This window comes from Chanodichthys erythropterus, chromosome 23 (genome assembly GCF_024489055.1).
Source record: "Chanodichthys erythropterus isolate Z2021 chromosome 23, ASM2448905v1, whole genome shotgun sequence".
Lineage (NCBI taxonomy): Eukaryota > Metazoa > Chordata > Actinopteri > Cypriniformes > Xenocyprididae > Chanodichthys > Chanodichthys erythropterus.
Window position 1 is genome coordinate 359582 of NC_090243.1, and position 18026 is coordinate 377607.

Sequence of the window (18026 nt, forward strand, 5' to 3'; positions counted from 1 at the left end):
AGAACCTTCGCCAAGAACAGAACAGGGGGTGGGTCGAGAGGAAGCATGAACAACCGGCTTAATACAGGCTACGTGGAAGACAGGATGAACGTGTCGCAGATAATGGGGTAATTTGAGAAGAGAACAGAGGTGGCTGGTACCCGAGACAGCACTGAAACAGAGATAAACCAGTGGACGACGAGGGGAGCGAATTATGGGCGTACTCGACCCATGGCAGTTGCTCACTCCAAGAGGGGTTACAGAATGCTAAAGTGCAAAGCATGTGACCAAGAATTTGGTTAGTACGTTCGGCCTGTCCATTAGTTTGAGGATGGAATCCTGATGACACACTGGCAGACGCGCCGATCTACCTTCAGAACTCCCTCCAGAATTGAGAAGCAAATTGGGGACCTCTGTCAGACACAGTATCAGAGGGAAGTCCATGAAGCTTGAGAATGTGTTCAAACATTACCTGCACTTCTTAGCAAAGGGAAGTTTACTGAGGGGAACGAAATGGGTGGCCTTAGAGAAACAGTCGACGATTGTAAAAATAACGGTGTTATTGGTGGACAAGGGAATTCCAGTAACGAAGTCCAAAGCAATATGGGCCAAGGACGAGACGGAATAGTGAGCTGCCTGAGAACACCAGCAGACGGAGAATTACTCAACTTGGTCTGGGCGCAAATGGAACAAGAGGCAACGAAACGGCGAACATTGCGAGCCCTCGTGGGCCACCAAAATCTTTGACTTATCATAGCAAGAGTGCCGCTCACTCCAAGGTGGACGACCAATTTGGAAGAATGCCCCCAGTGAAGAACAGAAGGACGAACGGACTTAGGAACAAACAATTGATCCTGGGGGCACCGCAGAGGTATGAGTGAATGCTCCTTTACTTGTTTCTCGATTCCCCAGATAACGGCCCGACCACGCAACTGCTTGGCAAGATAGTCTCCATGGTTGAGGCTATCTCCGACGAACCAAACTGGCGAAAGAGGGCGTCAGGCTTCACATTCTTAGCACCAGGTCTAAAGGAAATAGAAACATCGAAACGGCCAAAGAAAAGAGCCCACCGAGCTTGACGAGCATTTAATCTCTTAGCAGAAACAATGTATTTGAGATTTCTGTGATCTGTCCAGACAATGAAAGGTACAGAGGAGCCCTCTAGCCAGTGGCGCCATTCTCCAAGAGCCAGGCGGATTGCTAGAAGTTCATGGTTCCCTGTATCATAATTACATTCGGCTGGCAAGAGTCGGTGGGGAAAAAAAACCACACGGGTGAACCTTCCCGTCAAGTGGCGAGCACTGCAAAAGCACTGCTCCCACAGCCACATCAGAAGCATCTACTTCAATGATAAATTGTCTCTTGGGGTCAGGTGTAATCAGAATGTGCGCAGAGGTGAATAATTTCTTAAGATGATCAAACACGTCTTGGGTGGACTTTGACCAGACGAAACTAGATTTAGCTGAGGTGAGCGCGGTCAAGGGAGCTGCCACCTGACTAAAATTTGAAATGAAATGGCGATAAAAATTTGCAAACCACAAAAATCATTCGAGCACGTTACGAGAGTCAGGAATAGGCCATTCGACGACTGCACAAACCTTAGCAGGGTCCATACTGATACACTCTGCTGATACAACCGAGCCTAGGAACGTGACAGACCTGACGTGAAAAGCACAATTCTCTGCCTTTACAAAGAGACAATTCTCCAAGAGACGCTGTAATACACAATGGACGTGTTGGACATGCACTTGGAGAGACGGAGAAAAAAATCAGGATATCGTCCAGGTAAATGAAAACGAAAATATTGAGCATGTCTCTCAAAACGTTGTTAACAAGGGCTTAAAAAACAGCCGGAGCATTGACTAGCCCGAACGGTAAAACCCGATATTCAAAGTGCCCTAAGGAGTATTGAACGCGGACTTCCATTCGTCCATAAGCATTATGGAGGTCTAGCTTCGTGAAAACTTTGGCTGCCTGCAAGATCTCAAAAGCCGACGACATAAGTGGTAAGGGGTAATGGTTCTTAACAGTTATGTCATTCAGCCCACGATAATCTATGCAGGGACACAAGGAACCATCCTTCTTTTTCACGAAGAAGAACCCTGCACCGGCGGGCGAGGATAACGGAACAATGGTACCAGCGGTAAGACACTCTGCTAGATACTTCTCTAGGGCCTCGCGTTCGGGAGTGGATAAAGAATACAAACGCCCGCGAGGAGAGGTGGTACCGGGAAGAAGCTCTATGCTACAGTCATATGATCGATGGGGAGGGTGATCCCACCCACCTGCATGGGATCAGGAAAATGCGCAGCTTCAAAGAAGACAACAGGTGCAATCGGGGGAGCGGCTGGCTCAGCAACCACGCCCCAATGCGTGGCAGCTGATGCAGTACCACCAGCAGTCGAGAAGCCTAGCTTGATGGAGAGCTCGCTGCAACGTAGAGACTCAGCCTTGGACTTGGAGTGACTGTACCGCAGGTGGCAGGTGATCCAAACGATCTCAGGCAGCAGGGAGACTGGGCAGCGAACAGGTATGACATACACGGTGATGCCAAACAGATAAGACTAAGAATCGGACTAAGACTAACAAAACAATGAACATAAGAAGGAGACTTGTTTGCATAAAGTGTCGAGTAACACATAAGAAAACATGTATAATAATCTGGCAAAGAGGCGAGAAAACAGCAGAGAGAAATAGCAGAGAATTAGAGAAGAAAAGAAACAGGTGTGGAAATTATCAGCGCGAGCGCCGATTGCAATGATAAACAGCTGAGTCAAAGTAGCAATAATGATAGGACGAAAAGAAACAGGGAGAACATCAAACCTGACTCATGACAAGTGCAGCTTTCAGACACAATTTTGATCTCTTTTTTATAGTTTATTTGAGTCCGTTTATCATTTTAATGACAAATGTCGAGAGGCATTACTGTAACGCGAGAGCGCATCCATGTAATGAATCTCTCCGCTCGCAGGCAGATTTTCTTCACTCTAGCACAAAACTGGATGCATGCTTTCAAATATTCAGTGGTCTTAACTGTCTCATGGCTCTGCTCACTCAGATTTTATGTGTGCACACAAAAAAATGTACTTGCTCTTTCTCTAAACTTGTCTTCTCTTCTGGATTTAAAGGGGCTCTATGTAGGAATGACACCCAGTGTTCATAATAGGTACTGCAGTCCAAATTCAAAATATTGTTTGGCCCGCCCCCTCGTTCAAAAACGCGGGTTGCCAGCAACAATAGGGAGCGCAATTCACAATGAAAGCTGAGAACACTGTAAGCTGATGAGTTGATTTATCTGTGTTTTAATATGCTGTTGTTCATAGAGATATTTAGATGGATGCAGAGGCTTTTTAGGTCAAGTAGAATCTGCGATTCTCTGACCCAGTTTGTTTGTTGGTTTCCATGGTTGCAATACGATGTGTTTTCCGCCAACTGGCAACCTGTGATGTTGAAATACTATTGGATAAACTGGCAGCACACAGTTTCACACAGACCAAAACAAAGACAGAACAGAACGCACATTTTCAAAGTAGAATATCTGGCTGTAGCATTGTTTTTCTGAGGAACAAGTAGGTGAACTTATCATGTTTCCTAAATATCTGCGAACATATCGGGGTATTTTTATGCTTTATTAAAGTAAAAATCTTACATAGAACCCCTTTAATGTTACCAGAAGCTTTCAACCACCAGACTTTCATGACTGACTGATGAAATAACACAGTGTACCTTGTAAAGAAATTACGGATTCACCTTTATTTCATGAAATAGCATTTCAGCAAGCTGATTTTAGATGCCCTTCAACACCATGGCACAGTATCGCATTCCTTGTTCAGGGAACTGGATTACATTTTCAGGTCTTACAAATTCTTCTACAGATTCTTTTTTAACCTAAAACAGAGGTGCACTTTTGAACTCAGAGTGATTCAAACTCAAATGTTGAGTTGCTTTGAAAGATTTTTATGCTGATGTTTAACACTGATTATACTTTTTTAAGCCTCCTCTATCTGGTCTAAATATAGACTGTGTTTGTGATCAGATTTTATCCTAGTGTTTTAATGTTTTATCTCTGTATTTTATAAAGTCTTCCCATTTCTCTCTGACTGTTGTGACGAATCATTTTTTGAAGCTTGTTGAAATGCAGAGGAGCACACAATCCAACACTGAACTATGTAAACACAAGCACATATGGGACATACTATACAGGATATCTTATCACAAAAGGTTGTTACTGATTAGCCTTGAAGCAACTGTGTGTTTTTGTGATGATGCTGCACACAAATTTGTGGATTTTTTGCCGTAAGTGTACTTATAGCTTTATGTTGGTTTACAAAACAAATCTGTGAATGCATTCTTATGAAACAAATTACTGTATAACATGGTTCTTTTGTTTAAACATTTCACAATTCATTTTTAATAATCTCTATTTTTCTTTTTACAGCTACACCTCAGTTCTTTCCTGCTTTTCACCATCCGGTACCAATTGATGATAGACACACACAAGGCCGGTACATTTACGAACCCTCGCCGGTACCGCCACTACACGTGTGAGTAAACACAAACACTCACACAACTTTATTTTATTTTATTATGTCTATTACCATATTTAATGTCACCATTAATGTATTTTGCCTTCTACCGCATTCTAATGTAAGACACTACAGGCACTGGTCAATTTTGAGATTTTTGGCTATTTTGCTTTTGGCCACTTGTCATTCAGGCTACTGGTATGAAAGCATCCAAAATACAAATTTAAAGTGATTTATTTTATTACACTTTATCTATTTGTATTTGTAGATTTCAATTACAGTTTAACACATTTGTAAAACATGTTTTCTCAAAATGAGCCCAAAATGTCTACTTTAGCATTAGTTACATACACCAACCTTGACAGTATTTTTTATGGAGAGATAAAAAGAGATATCCAAAATCTCTTCTGTAAAACTTTTAACTCTTATATGTTAACAACATGAAACAAGAATTTTTAACCTGACTTCATCCAGTGTTCAGGTTGCTTTGGTGCAAATTAGTGCATATTTAATTAGATAATGAGTAATTTGCATATTTAAACAACATTTCAGAAAACCTGTAATACAAAACAATTATCTTAGTTAATCAGCTGGGGAAAATAAGGTGTTATCTGTTAAAATGTTTACCCTATTCATTTGTAGGGTTTCCTTGATATGCCTTAAATGTATCAGAACTTTCAATCCAAATAAGAACAGAGTTTCTTCATGTTTTCGATTTGTTTGTATTATTTTATAATCTGCATAATATCATCAGTTCTCATCTAGGCAGATGTATCATAGGAAGGAGTGTCCGTGCAGTACATGGTGTGTTAGCTGTTTGCATGGGATATGATCCATACATCTCTCAGATGATCTGTAGTTCTGTGTCAGAGATCAAAGATTGGGTGAACACACTGTCAAGAGACATGCTAATGAATGCGTCAGACACAGAGACAGACATGGCAGTCTGTTAGTGCATGATTCCTCTAAAACTGCTCATCAGGCCCTCTCAGAGAAGATGTAACAAACTCCTCTCTCTCACAGCTGTTCTGCAAGCTGTCACATGTAGTGCAACAATACCCCACATCAAGGCCAAATGAGGAACATTTTTGTTGCTTTTGTACACTGGGTGAAACTTGTATGAAGATGTTACCTTCTTCAAGATAGAAAGTCACTTTGTGAGATCACAATAGGCACTTTCCACTGTCGGGCCAGTGCAAGCCAGGGCTTTCAACAGGCTAGGCTGGACTAATAGCCTCGAACCTGTAGCACCGAGCCCAAAATCACGCTGTGCTTCCATCGTCGGGCCAGAAGCTCCGCAGCACTTTACTAAAACCCACCCGTAACACACCTCTCTGGAACAACATCACACAAACCCATCATTTCACCAACAAATGGAAGTTTTATCAGAAAACTACTGAGAAAGAAATCACTGGAAACTAGCGAGATCTCAAAACGAGCATGATAAAAGTGGCCGTTTGTTGGCATTTTTGTTGTTTACTTAAAGATTTAAAAACCCAAGCATCAATGTTCTACCACAGTTTTACAATAAGAAGTGATACATTGATCATAATGAATTGTCTAGATTGCACATTTGTCTCAGAAATAAAGTGGTATTTACCATTATTTAACAAAAGAAAGAGGACATGTACTTATTCAGTCATGACTGTTTCTGTTTATTTGTAGTCATTTGTTTGCATCACATGAAAGAATCATTTCTACAAATTTTCCACCAAAAATACGACCTGAGGAGCTTTAACACTCTCTCCAGTGACAGTCCCAATACAATTATATTTTCAGTCAGAGAAGAGGATGTACAATAAAGTTGGAATTATATATATTTTTTTGTATTGACAGAGAAATTTAAATTTCAGAATTTCAGAATCTTTGTTTTTATATAAAATCAAAGTCTATGTAAGTGTGTATGTATGTTTGTGCGTGTTTGTGTTCCCTCACGGGTTCTGTATAGCTCTTTTTACCGGAGATTCTCTAAGCAGTTTCCCCTACTCTCAGCCTCACATCTCTGAGATGTGCGAGTATGCATTTCTAATCTTTTAAACTCTCTTTTTCATGTTTCATGTTTTACTTATCATTTCCTTTTTTTCTAATTGTCTTGTGTTCAATTCAGGATTAAAGCACACCATGTTCCAATTTTATGTTTGCTTTTTGATAAATTTTTCCTCATCTGTCTCCACTCTTCTTCCTATTACATTTTGTATTGTTCATCATTACATCCTTTGCTTTCCCCACGCCCCCCCTTCTACATCCTCGAGAGTCATATCTCTCTTGTGCCCATTACACTGCTAAGAATAATGAATTTTTTATGTCGTCTCCTAGCTGTAACTCGCGTGCTAAAGAGAGGTGTGAAAAGGGGGGAGAAACGTGCGCCGGGGGGCTTGATTTATGTCCGATGTCAGTATAAACAAAATGGCAAATATAATTTAGCATTTAGCTTATGCGGAGATAATGGGGCAATGCAAGACACAAACAAGACTCAAACAAACATCTGCCATGGTTTATCATCCGCTGGAGAGATGCATGGAGCAGGGCGTGGGTTAGAGGAAGAAAGGGAAAGCAGGTGAATTAAATTACAGGTGGGGCGGCTGTATTCACAGTACACGCCTGACTTGCTACACTTGCCTTGTAGTAGACATACGCACCTTTATGTACGTACCTAACAGAGTGTGAGCCATCCCACAAATCACTTTACTTTGAGTCTTTGAATATGACAAACAGCGATAACAGTGTCCGGTCCCATTAATATAGTTTAGTGACATGGCAAGAACTTTTATTTAAACTGGCAGTAAAACGATGGTAGTTGGCAGTGTTGGAGATAACACATTACAAGTAACATGAGTTACGTAATCAGATTACGTTTCTCAATTAATGAGTAACAAGTAATGTAAGGAATTACTTTTACATTTACAACAACATATCTTCATTACTTTTTCAAATAATGCAAGTTACTTACCACTTACCATGTATTGACTGACACCTCCCCTGTCCCCATGTTAATGAAATTGGGAGTAAGGTGCAGAGGCATTGTGTTTAAATATGATAGTTATGGTTCTAGACTAAATGTGAGCATGCATTTACTTATCTCACTTGCACACACACACACACACACACACACACACATGTTTGTTTTTGTGAATTGTGGGGACTTTCCATAGACTTCAATGCATTTTACACTGAACAAACTGTACATTCTATCCCCCTACCCTGCCCCTACCCCTAAACCTAACCCTCACAGGAAACTGTGCAAACTTTTACTTTTTCACAAAAACTCATTCTATATGATTTATAAACCCATTTACATTGTGGGGACCGCTGGCTGGTCCCCACGATGTAGGTGAACTCAGGTTTATATTACATCATGGGGACATTTGGTCCCCACAATGTAATATAAACAAAAGCACACACACACACACACACACACACACACACACACACACACACACACACACACACACACACACACACACACACACACAATGTAATTTACATATTTAATCTAAATTTTTATCAGTGGCTTTGCTGCTGACCTTCAATGATCCAGTTCAACCATACCAATAAGCAAAAATCACTTTAGATAAACATCACATTTCTATTTATTTATTTATTTATTGCTGAAGTACGAGTGTTGAACTTTCTTCTCCTGTGTCCTAATCCAGAATGGCAGCACAGCTGAAAGGTTTGTTTGAGCTGTGCCCTCTACTGTACAGGTGTGAATTTGCATTTCCTTCAGCATAAGGCTTATTCATTTCACTTTTGTTGTGAAAGGGCCTTTACATTTGCCAAAAATATAACTTTTGCTATTTTTTTTTTTTTTTTTTAAAGGTAAGCCCAGCCCAGAGAAAAAGTAATGCAAAAGTAACATAACACATTACTTTCCATAAAAAGTAACTAACGCAATTTGCTACATTTTAGGGAGTAACATATGTAACGCATTGCTTTTAAAAGAAACTTTCCCTTAATACTGGTAGTAAGTGTATAAATATCATTTTATAAAAGCAATATAGACAAGTTTCTTCAGCACTGCAGACCTTACAGTCATTAAAATTAAAAACTAATAAACAGTTTTCTTTTTTAATAGTTTTTAAACATAATATATTAAACGTAATTTATTCGTATTGTAACAGTTATGTTTAAGTTCTGTTTAGTTTCAGTGTGTTTTAGATTGGCTCTGCCTGTTTCCGTTTGCCTTTGTTCCTAGTTAGTCTCCATGGGTGTTAACTTCATGTTCTGTTTTATGTTTATTACTCTCTTTTGTATTTAAGCCCTCAGATTAATTTGTTCATTTGTCCCGTTTCGTTTATGACAAAGTGGTTGTGTTATTCTATTTCCTGAGTTTCTCTTACCTGTGATCTAGTGGATTAATTATCAAAGACTGTTTAGTACTCCTCCCCCCAGTTTCACAGACAAGGCTTAAGCTAGTCCTGGACTAAAATGCATGTTTGAGCTGTTTTAACTGAAAGCAACTTAAACTGACATATCTTAATATATGTCAATGTCATTGTTTTGTCCCAAGATGCACACCAGTAATGCACTCTAAAAACTGCTGGGTTAAATATGGACAAAACCAGGGATTGGGTTGTTTTCACCCAGCCATTTTTTTTCAACCAATTTTGGATTTATCTTTTTAGCCAGAAATATATAAATATAGTAAAAGGCATGTTTTTGCTTACCCCATAGGGGCAAATTTGTGGGGTATTTTAAGCTGAAACTTGACCAGACCAGAGACTTATATTACATCATGTGAAAGAGGGCATAATAGGTGCCTTTTAACCCAACCTGCTGGGTTTGTCCATATTTTACCCAGCTTGGGTTTTTTTAACCCAGCATTTTTTAGAGTGTGTTTTTTTCTAGTGTACGTTTATAAAAGATACTTAAATATCCTAATTGAACTGAGGCCTATATAATTTTTTTTTTTTTTTCCATAAAATTATTTTCTCTAGTAATTGAAGACATTTAAATTTTGAGTGTCACCAAATTTTTTTTTTGCTATTTTGTTATACCTGTAAGTGAACAGAAAGTGCACAGAGTGTGTGTTTGTGTAAGGAGTTGACAGACACTGGAGTGGATGTTAAGAGAGAAAAATTAAATTGTTTAAGACAAGTTCTCCTTGGTGAACAGAATTAATCGTTATTAGCACTCTTAAATATATGCCTAGGAACAGGCGGGATATTATTGCAGTACTTTCCCATGCAGCTCCTCATTACAGCTCGTAATTACAGTAGCTTTCACCTTGCGGCAGTGCTATCAATCTACACAGCCTTTCTCAGCTACGAGTGGGCATCTATGACTAAAAAAAAAAAAAAAAAAAAAAAGGATTAAAAAAAAAACAGGAAAAGAAAGAAAGAAAAAACACAGTGGTAATGGCCATCTCATTTCCCTCAACCGGTGCTGATTTGCTGGTTGACGAGGCAGAGTTAGCCAGTCCTGTCCTATTATTTGAGAAGACTTTAATTGAAACATGTTTATTTATTGCCCTCTTTGCTCTGAGTGGAAGCTGCTAGCGTAGCGCGCTAAACGACACTAATGGCTGTGATATGAGGTGACGGAATTAAATTAAAAGCTCATAAAATGAAATATGCTTCATATTAGCAGTTTGACACTTAATTTGCCTCCGAATGAGCAGAGGAAATCACAAATTAACTGTCCTTTGTGTTTTCTCCCTCTCTCCCGCGGCAGTCTTATTAGGCCATGGAAAAGCGCAATTACTGCAGAGGATAATCGTGTGGGTTATGAATTCATACGGGAGAGGGCACCGGTGTGGTATTCAATATTAAATGGCGGGGGTTGTGTCGACTAATGTGGCTGTTCGGTTTATTTTACTTACACAGGAAGTCAGACATTCATACAAGAAGTCAGCCATTGTGTTGATTTTTTTTTAAATTATTATTATTATTATTATTTTATTTTATCGGGCCACATGAACTACTCACCAGGCTGAATCTCTGAATCTTTGTTTTTGCAAAACTATAGCTGTAAAACTATAGGAATATCGAAATGACTCAAAAATATTTTGAGCTTTTATAGTAATTTAAAAAAATATTCTCCTTTTTGAAACAATTTATAAATTAAATAATCATTTTAATCACATGACTCTCTTGACCTTTTGCCAGCCCTGACCTGGGAACAGTTTGGCTCTATTCATCCTTTTTAAAACAGATCACTTCTCCTTAAACAAATACAATAAATGCTAAAGAGACACTCTCTGCAGGGCGTCTGTTTGTGAATGCATCTTGCTGACTTGTTCATTATGTCTAGTGCTTAATAGTAAGTGTTCCCTCAACTGACTCAGTGTCTCTTTTGCTTGAGTGTTATTTTCTCAGCCAAACAAAAGACACACACACACACCCATACACACACACACACACACACACACACACACAAAGCCCAAGTGACAGGATTCGGTCTCCTCGGTGACTGCTCTGAACAAACGGAGGCATTCGTCGCAAGTCAATTGCCCAACACCAGAGTTTACTCAAGAGTTAGAACCTCTTGTGCTCGGAGCAAGCAATAAAATAACACGCATTACCAGACACACTCCTCACATACTTAATAGACTCACTGGCTTGGCTTAGCAGTACAACTACTTACGCGAACTGTAGTAAAGGCAAAAATGTCTTTCAGATAAAAAAATAAATAAATAAGACGTGCTTGGTAAATCAGCACTCCTCAAATTTGTTAAAGTGCATAATTTTGTTATCCAAAGTCTGCCCTTTGCGTTCTCTTCAATCAATAATCACTGAATTCAGCCTAATACCAAGCAATTAGGGGAAATTACAAGCAACTTAACTGTTCATTTCCAGTCAGTAATTGGGGTCAAATTAATAGCTGCAGTAATGTCAGTCTTTTCCCAGGTAGCCAATGAGATTTAACTGGGCAGATTTTATGGCCGCTGTGCTGGAATGTGTTTTTGTAGGCAAAAGTAAAGTGTTCAGGCTGTTGTCTTATGTTTTTTCAACTACATATAATTTAAAATAAAGCAAGAGATGTCTTCCTGTTTTCTTTGTTTTCAGAGTGGCTCAGATAATTTGCAGTGATAAAGAGGAATGTTTAAACATAGGCCAGTGTAATATTTGTACTCTCCCTTGCTTTTTTTCTGTCACTTTAAGAGAGGTAACCCAGATATCTGTGGTTGGCTGAAGGCTTTGAAGCATTGTTTGTTAGTGGGTTTTCAAAGTAATGCAAGTTAAGCAAAATAAAAAAAAAAAAATAAGATGACCATTTCTGTTGATTGTGATAATACTGCTGCACATCTAAACCTTTTTTAGAAAGCAAAACACAGCATAAAATATAGCTCCATGCTTGCACTGTTTGCGTGTATGTGTGTTAGACGGGAGTGCTTTGTATTGTGATATTTACATAAACTGTTGTCGGGCTGCCCAATCTGAGTGGTGACGCTGTGTTTAGCGTAAAGAACAGTCTTTTATCTCAACAGCCCCCTGCAGATGCAAACATGTGTGCACTCTCTCTTTCTTCATATACTCTCTATATTTGTATAAATATATATACATTTATGAAGCCAATTTTACAGATTTTTTTTCAATTGCTAACAAGCGTTTACCAATACTTAAAGTACTTTTTCTAAACTCTTAACACAGCAACGCACCTATATCACACAATTAGCCAAATAGTTAATTTTCTGCTCAGAATCATATTTTGTTAAATAAACACAAACTCTACATTTCAAAATGCTAAAAACCTTTTTCTACACATACTAACTCTATCAAAACACAGCAAACCTGATTCAAAATCATGTCGTTCTGTCAAACACTAGCACTATCCACATGAACATATTGTCAATCAAAGTGCAATGACTGTCAAAATACTAACAGCTGATGGCATTATGAAAACTGCATTACTGTCATGTTTCAGTTCTGCCTGCAGAAAATATGAAATTCATAGTTTTTAAAATTCAGTTTCATTTTACTGCAGTAAAAGTATAATGCATGTAAGCCATTCTACATGTTTGGTTGAGTGTTGAATGTGTGCATTCTTGGCAACAGAAGTGAGTCATTATTTTATAGAATGTGCAGTAGAAAAAGAGAAGAAATAAACAGAATTGCTCAGGGCAACTACTGGTCAAATGAGTCCCTTATGCAGAACTATAGTGTCCCTCTTGGTTGAAATCTCTTTCTGGGGGTGGGTGTGTGGTGTTGATGCACTCATGAGGGTGGGATGGTGTCCACTTGGTAGCTAGTGCCCTGTGCAGACCACATATTTTGTAAATATGGAACAATGGTTGTGGAATTATTGTAGTATAAAGCTTTTACTGAAATGAAAACATGAAATTGCTGCCATTGATCAACAACAAATCCAACATAAATGGTCTTTGGTTATTATGGAAGCTTTTTTTCCACCACAGAATAAAAAAACATAAACGGTAATTGTGACTTTTTATCAAAAATATTTTTTTATTTTGCAATTGTGAGTTTATATCTCACAATTCTGACTTTTATTATTCTCAGAATTGTGAGATGAAAAGTCACAATTACCTTTTTTTATTTTCTATTTATGGCAGAAATAAGCTTTCATAGGTTCATCATGTGTAAGGGGGAAAACCATAGAGATGCACAATCCAGCACACATTCTTCCTCCTCTCCTCTACCTCTTCTTCTCACTTGTCCTGATCCAACTTCTCCTCTCCCCCTTCATCAATTCCCATCCCTCACCCCGATATTATTTTCTCTCTGCTCCTCTGTGTTGTTCTTTATACACACTGAACAAATCCGATTCAAAGAGTCCTATTTTACTGAGACTGGAATCTGCCAAATATTTAAGTGATCTGCTAATTAAAAATACTTATCAATTGTTTCAGTATGTGTTATATGTATATTTTCAATACTTTTGAGCTGCTTTTGTTGCAGAAGTATAGGTTTTGTCCTATATTTAATGATTGGAACATTAGGTCTTCATTACTGACTTGCTGTGTTTAAGCATTTGCAAATAAGATGAGAAAGTTCCAAGATTTTGGTATGAGGTATGCATGCTTATATGAAAAGAAAATGTAAGCATTTTAGAAACGTGTTAATTGCATTTTGTATGAAAACGACATGAATTGTGTTAATAGTATGGCCACAACAGACGGATGTTCTGCTAAATGTTTTTAGAGTTTTGAAAATGTGACTACAGATTGGACAAAAGTATGTTAGCAATTCAGGGTGCATTAAATTGATATAAAAACAGTAAAGGCATTTGCATTATTACAAAAGATTTCCATTTTAGATAAATGCTGTTCTTTTTAACTTTCTATTCATCAAAGAATCCTGAAAAAAATGCATCACAGTTTTCAAAAAAAAAAAAAAAAAAAAAAAAAAAAAATTAAGCAGCACAACTGCTTCCAACATTGATAAATAATAATAAAATCAACTTTTTAGAATGATTTCTGAAAGATCATGTGACTGAAGACTGGAGTAATAGCTGCTGATAATTTAACTTCGTGAGTAAATTACAATTTCAAATAACTTAATTTAAAAAAGTTATTTTAAACTGTAATACTATTTGAACCATTATATAAGAGATTATTCAGGGTATTTAATGTAGTCTTATTATATAATTCTTATATAATTATGATATAATTCTTAATTATATATTCTCTTTTTTTTATCAGGGTAAATGTTGTATAAAATAAAATAGTTATTCCTGATAATCTTGTACGATAAATTAGAATCCTGTAAAGTTCCGTAATTCTCAAATAGTGGAAAGAAAGTCCATAAAGTGCTGTAATCGTGAATAAGGCATTACAATGGCTTTTCTAATATCCCAACATTGAGACTAAGTCCAAAGACTAGTCCTCTTCATGCCTCCCTTTCCAGATTTAAAAGCTTAGCTTTCTCCTCTCTTATACTCTCTCTTATACTCTCTCTCTCTGTCTTTCTCTCTCTCTCATTTTCTCTTTAATTCCTTGCTCCTGTGCTGCGGTGTGAGGACAGGCGGTCAGACGGTGGCTGGCCTCATGATTAATGATGTTTATACTTGACAGAAAGCTCCTTTATTTATCTGCATTGCTGCTCTGTAGATATCATCAGTCACCTGAATGAAAAATATTCACTCATACCAATTTTGCAGTATAATTGAGTGGAGTCACTTCCCTTCTGTCGTCTTTTACCTCCTTTCTCTGTCGGCCTCCCTCTTTTTTTCTCTTCTCTCTTCTCTTCTGCTATCTGGCCGTCTTATCATCAGCCTAGTAATTTTCACACTGCTTCGTATGATATGGAAAGGCTGGCTTTAGCCGTATTTGACATTAAGCCTCTTCAATTTTCACAAGAGAAGAAAGGGAAGCCGGGGGGGGGGGGGGGGGTGATTGCAAAGAAAGTTGCATGCCACTTTGTGGAGATGCTCAAGAATGGGCAAAATATCTCCCCTTTTTTTCTCAAGCAATTTCAGGATTTGGAAAGAAGTGAGATAAATTCCTTATGAGAAATGAGAGCAGTCTGATGTAATATCTTTTTTTTTTTTTGCTGCTTGGTAATACATTGGTTTCATCACTTAAATGCATGGCCAACCCCCTTTTTTTTAGCTTTAAGCCAGTATGAGGAAGGTGGGTATTATGGAGCTATCCAAGTATACTTACAAGTAACAGATGAGCAAATGAGAGGATAGAGAAACAAAGATTGTGAAAAGAGTGAGAAAAAGGCTAAATTTTCTGGGGCCTTCAGTCTTCCTAGAATAATTTGTATTTTGTATGAATAGATGCATATGAATTTGTCAATGTGTGACAAATTTAAATGGATTAAATACTAATTATAATAATAGGAAGTAGTATTTTTATTTTTTAAACACCTTTTATTATGTGATTCCTTTTTATAAAATGTAATACCTAAAATGTATAATAACTGAAATTTAGCTTCATTTATTATTCATATTAAATTTTGAAATCTTGACAGGCTAAATCCATGTAATCAAATTCAGGCAGTTTAAGGAGGGTGACTGTCAGTCATTCAGTGTCACTCAGTGGGCCACGTCCTCTTTTAATTGGCTTGAGAAGGCACACCCCCTCTCACACACTCTTTCACTCGCTTACAACTGCTTGTCAAGTTAATTTATTAATTTAGTTATCCAGATTTTCATCACAGAATCTGCTGATATGACAATTACAAATACATTTGCTGAATTGCACTACTCAATAAATCTTCTCACATCATGTATGGAAATAAATGTATACATTCAGATTCCAGTGATTAGTATAACTGATTGCACTCAGGTGAACAGTATTTCATTAGAGGATGAGTTCATGTGGAGAAGTCTGCCGTATATCTGTGTGCTGTGGCATTTGGCCCCTCTGGAGGGGAGCGGGCTAAAAATGTGCAGTTTCCATTAAGGACTTCTGAGCAGCAGGCCCTGGTCTCCCGCTCAGGGGGGCAGTTACAGTGTTCAACCAGCTTTTCAGAACACAGCAATAAATCCTACCTATCTCAGCCAGAAACCTCTCCTGCATTCTCTGTGTTCCAAAGACTCTCTTACTCTCTCTCTCTCATGCCAGCATGATCTCTTAAAGCTCTGTGTAAATGTATGTAACACCAGTGAGGTATTTTACAATCTTACCACATGGAGCTGCTAAAACATTTGGTTGTCTGGAATGAGGTGGCTAGACATGCTAAGAATTAATAAATTTCTACTTCTCCTAACTCCTGTCACTTCATTTCTCTCTTTTTTTTAATTTTATTTATTTATTTATTTTTTTTAGAAAAATAATTGCTCTTAAAGCAATAGTTCACCCAAAAATTAAAATTATCCTATAAGTTACCCATCCTCAAGCCATCACGGGTGTATATAACTTTCTTCTTTCAGCCAAACACAAACTGAGTTATATTAAAAAATATCCTGAAAATCCAAGATTTATAATGGGAGTGAATGGTGCCCCCTTTTTTTTTTTTTTTTGAAGCCCAAAAAAGTGCTTCCATGCATCATAAAAGTAATCCATATGGCTTTCTGAAATTAAGCTATGCATTTTTTTTAGAAAAATATCCATCAAAAATATGGCTCCAGGGGTTTAATAAAGGCCTTCTGTGGTGAAGAAATGCATTTTTGTAAGAAAAATATCCATCATTATAACTTTATCACTAGCTTTCTGTTAACGGCTGTCCGCACTTTCATAAGAAGGTCAAGTTCCAGCGTATGACGAAGGAAGTAGGTGTAGCATTTTTCTCTTTTGTTGTTGTTGTTGTTCTGTATTTATTGATGTTTTTAAAGAACAAAAAAAAAAAAAAAAAAAAAATGACATAAATAACAGCTGTCTTCAGAGGGGTCGTAATAAAACAATCATACTGTCACAGTCGAGAGTAGAGCAATTGCCAGGAAAGGACAAATATAATAATGATATTAACAGTAAAATAAATAAAGACATACCCATACAGAGAAAAAACAAAACAAAACACACACACACACACACACACACACACACACACACACACACACACACACACACACAAATAAACAAAACAAAAAAATATGATTAAGCAGTTCAAGGGACATTTCTCTTTAAAAATTTTCATTTTAGACTTCCAAATCATGATCAGTGTTTTGTTTTCCTCTATCCTCTGTGCTTCCGTGTTTGTTTGTCGGTATGTCTTGCGTCGGGTTAGAGGTTACTCTTCGACCAGAACTAGACTTGAATATGGTCGTTTCTGGAAGCCAGTTATTATAGTTTATAAAGTTATAAATATGGATATTTTTCTAACAAAAATGCATAGCTTAAAGGTGCCCTAGATAGTTTTTTTACAAGATGTAATATAAGTCCCAGGTGTCCCCTGAATGTGTCTGTGAAGTTTCAGCTCAAAATACCCCATAGATTTTTTTTTATAATTTTTTTTTTAACTGCCTATTTTGGGGCATCATTAACTATGCACTCATTTTTTCAGCACGGCCCCTTTAAGAGATGCGCTTCCTCTGCCACACGAGCTCTCGGCTATATATACATCGCATAGACACAGTTCACACAGCTAATATAACCCTCTAATGGATCTTTACAAGATGTTCGTCATGCATGCTGCATGCATGCTTCGAATTATGTGAGTAAAGTATTTATTTAGATGGTTACGTTTGATTCTGTGTTAGTTTGAGGCTATGTTCCGTGGCTAACGGGCTAAAGATAACATTACACACTGTTGGAGAGATTTATAAAGAATGAAGTTGTGTTTATGCATTATACAGACTGCACGTGTTTAAAAATGAAAATAGCAACGACTCTCATCTCCGTGAATACAGTAAGAAACGATGGTAACTTTAACCTCATTTAACAGTATATTAGCAACATGCTAATGAAACATTTAGAAAGACAATTTACAAATATCACTAAAAATATCATGATATCATGGATCATGTCAGTTATTATTGCTCCATCTGCCATTTTTCACTGTTGTTCTTGCTTGCTTACCTTGTCTGTGCACAGATCCAGCCGTTAATACTGCCTTTCCTTGTCTAATGCGTCGAATGGGCTGACATTATGCAAATATTAGGGTCATACATATTAATGATCCCGACTGTTACGTAACAGTCAGTGTTATGTTGAGATCCGAGTGTTTTCCGAAA

General features: G+C 37.7%; 1 protein-coding gene across 1 annotated transcript in view; it reads left to right on the forward strand.

The window, feature by feature from the left end:
* The window catches only part of gli3 (GLI family zinc finger 3), a 215250-nt gene that overhangs the window by 121082 nt on the left and 76142 nt on the right, over positions 1-18026 (forward strand). Inside the window, exon 4 of the mRNA XM_067377454.1 lies at positions 4418-4523. Within this exon, the coding sequence (XP_067233555.1) occupies positions 4418-4523 (106 nt within the window). The remainder of the gene's footprint in view (positions 1-4417; positions 4524-18026) is intronic.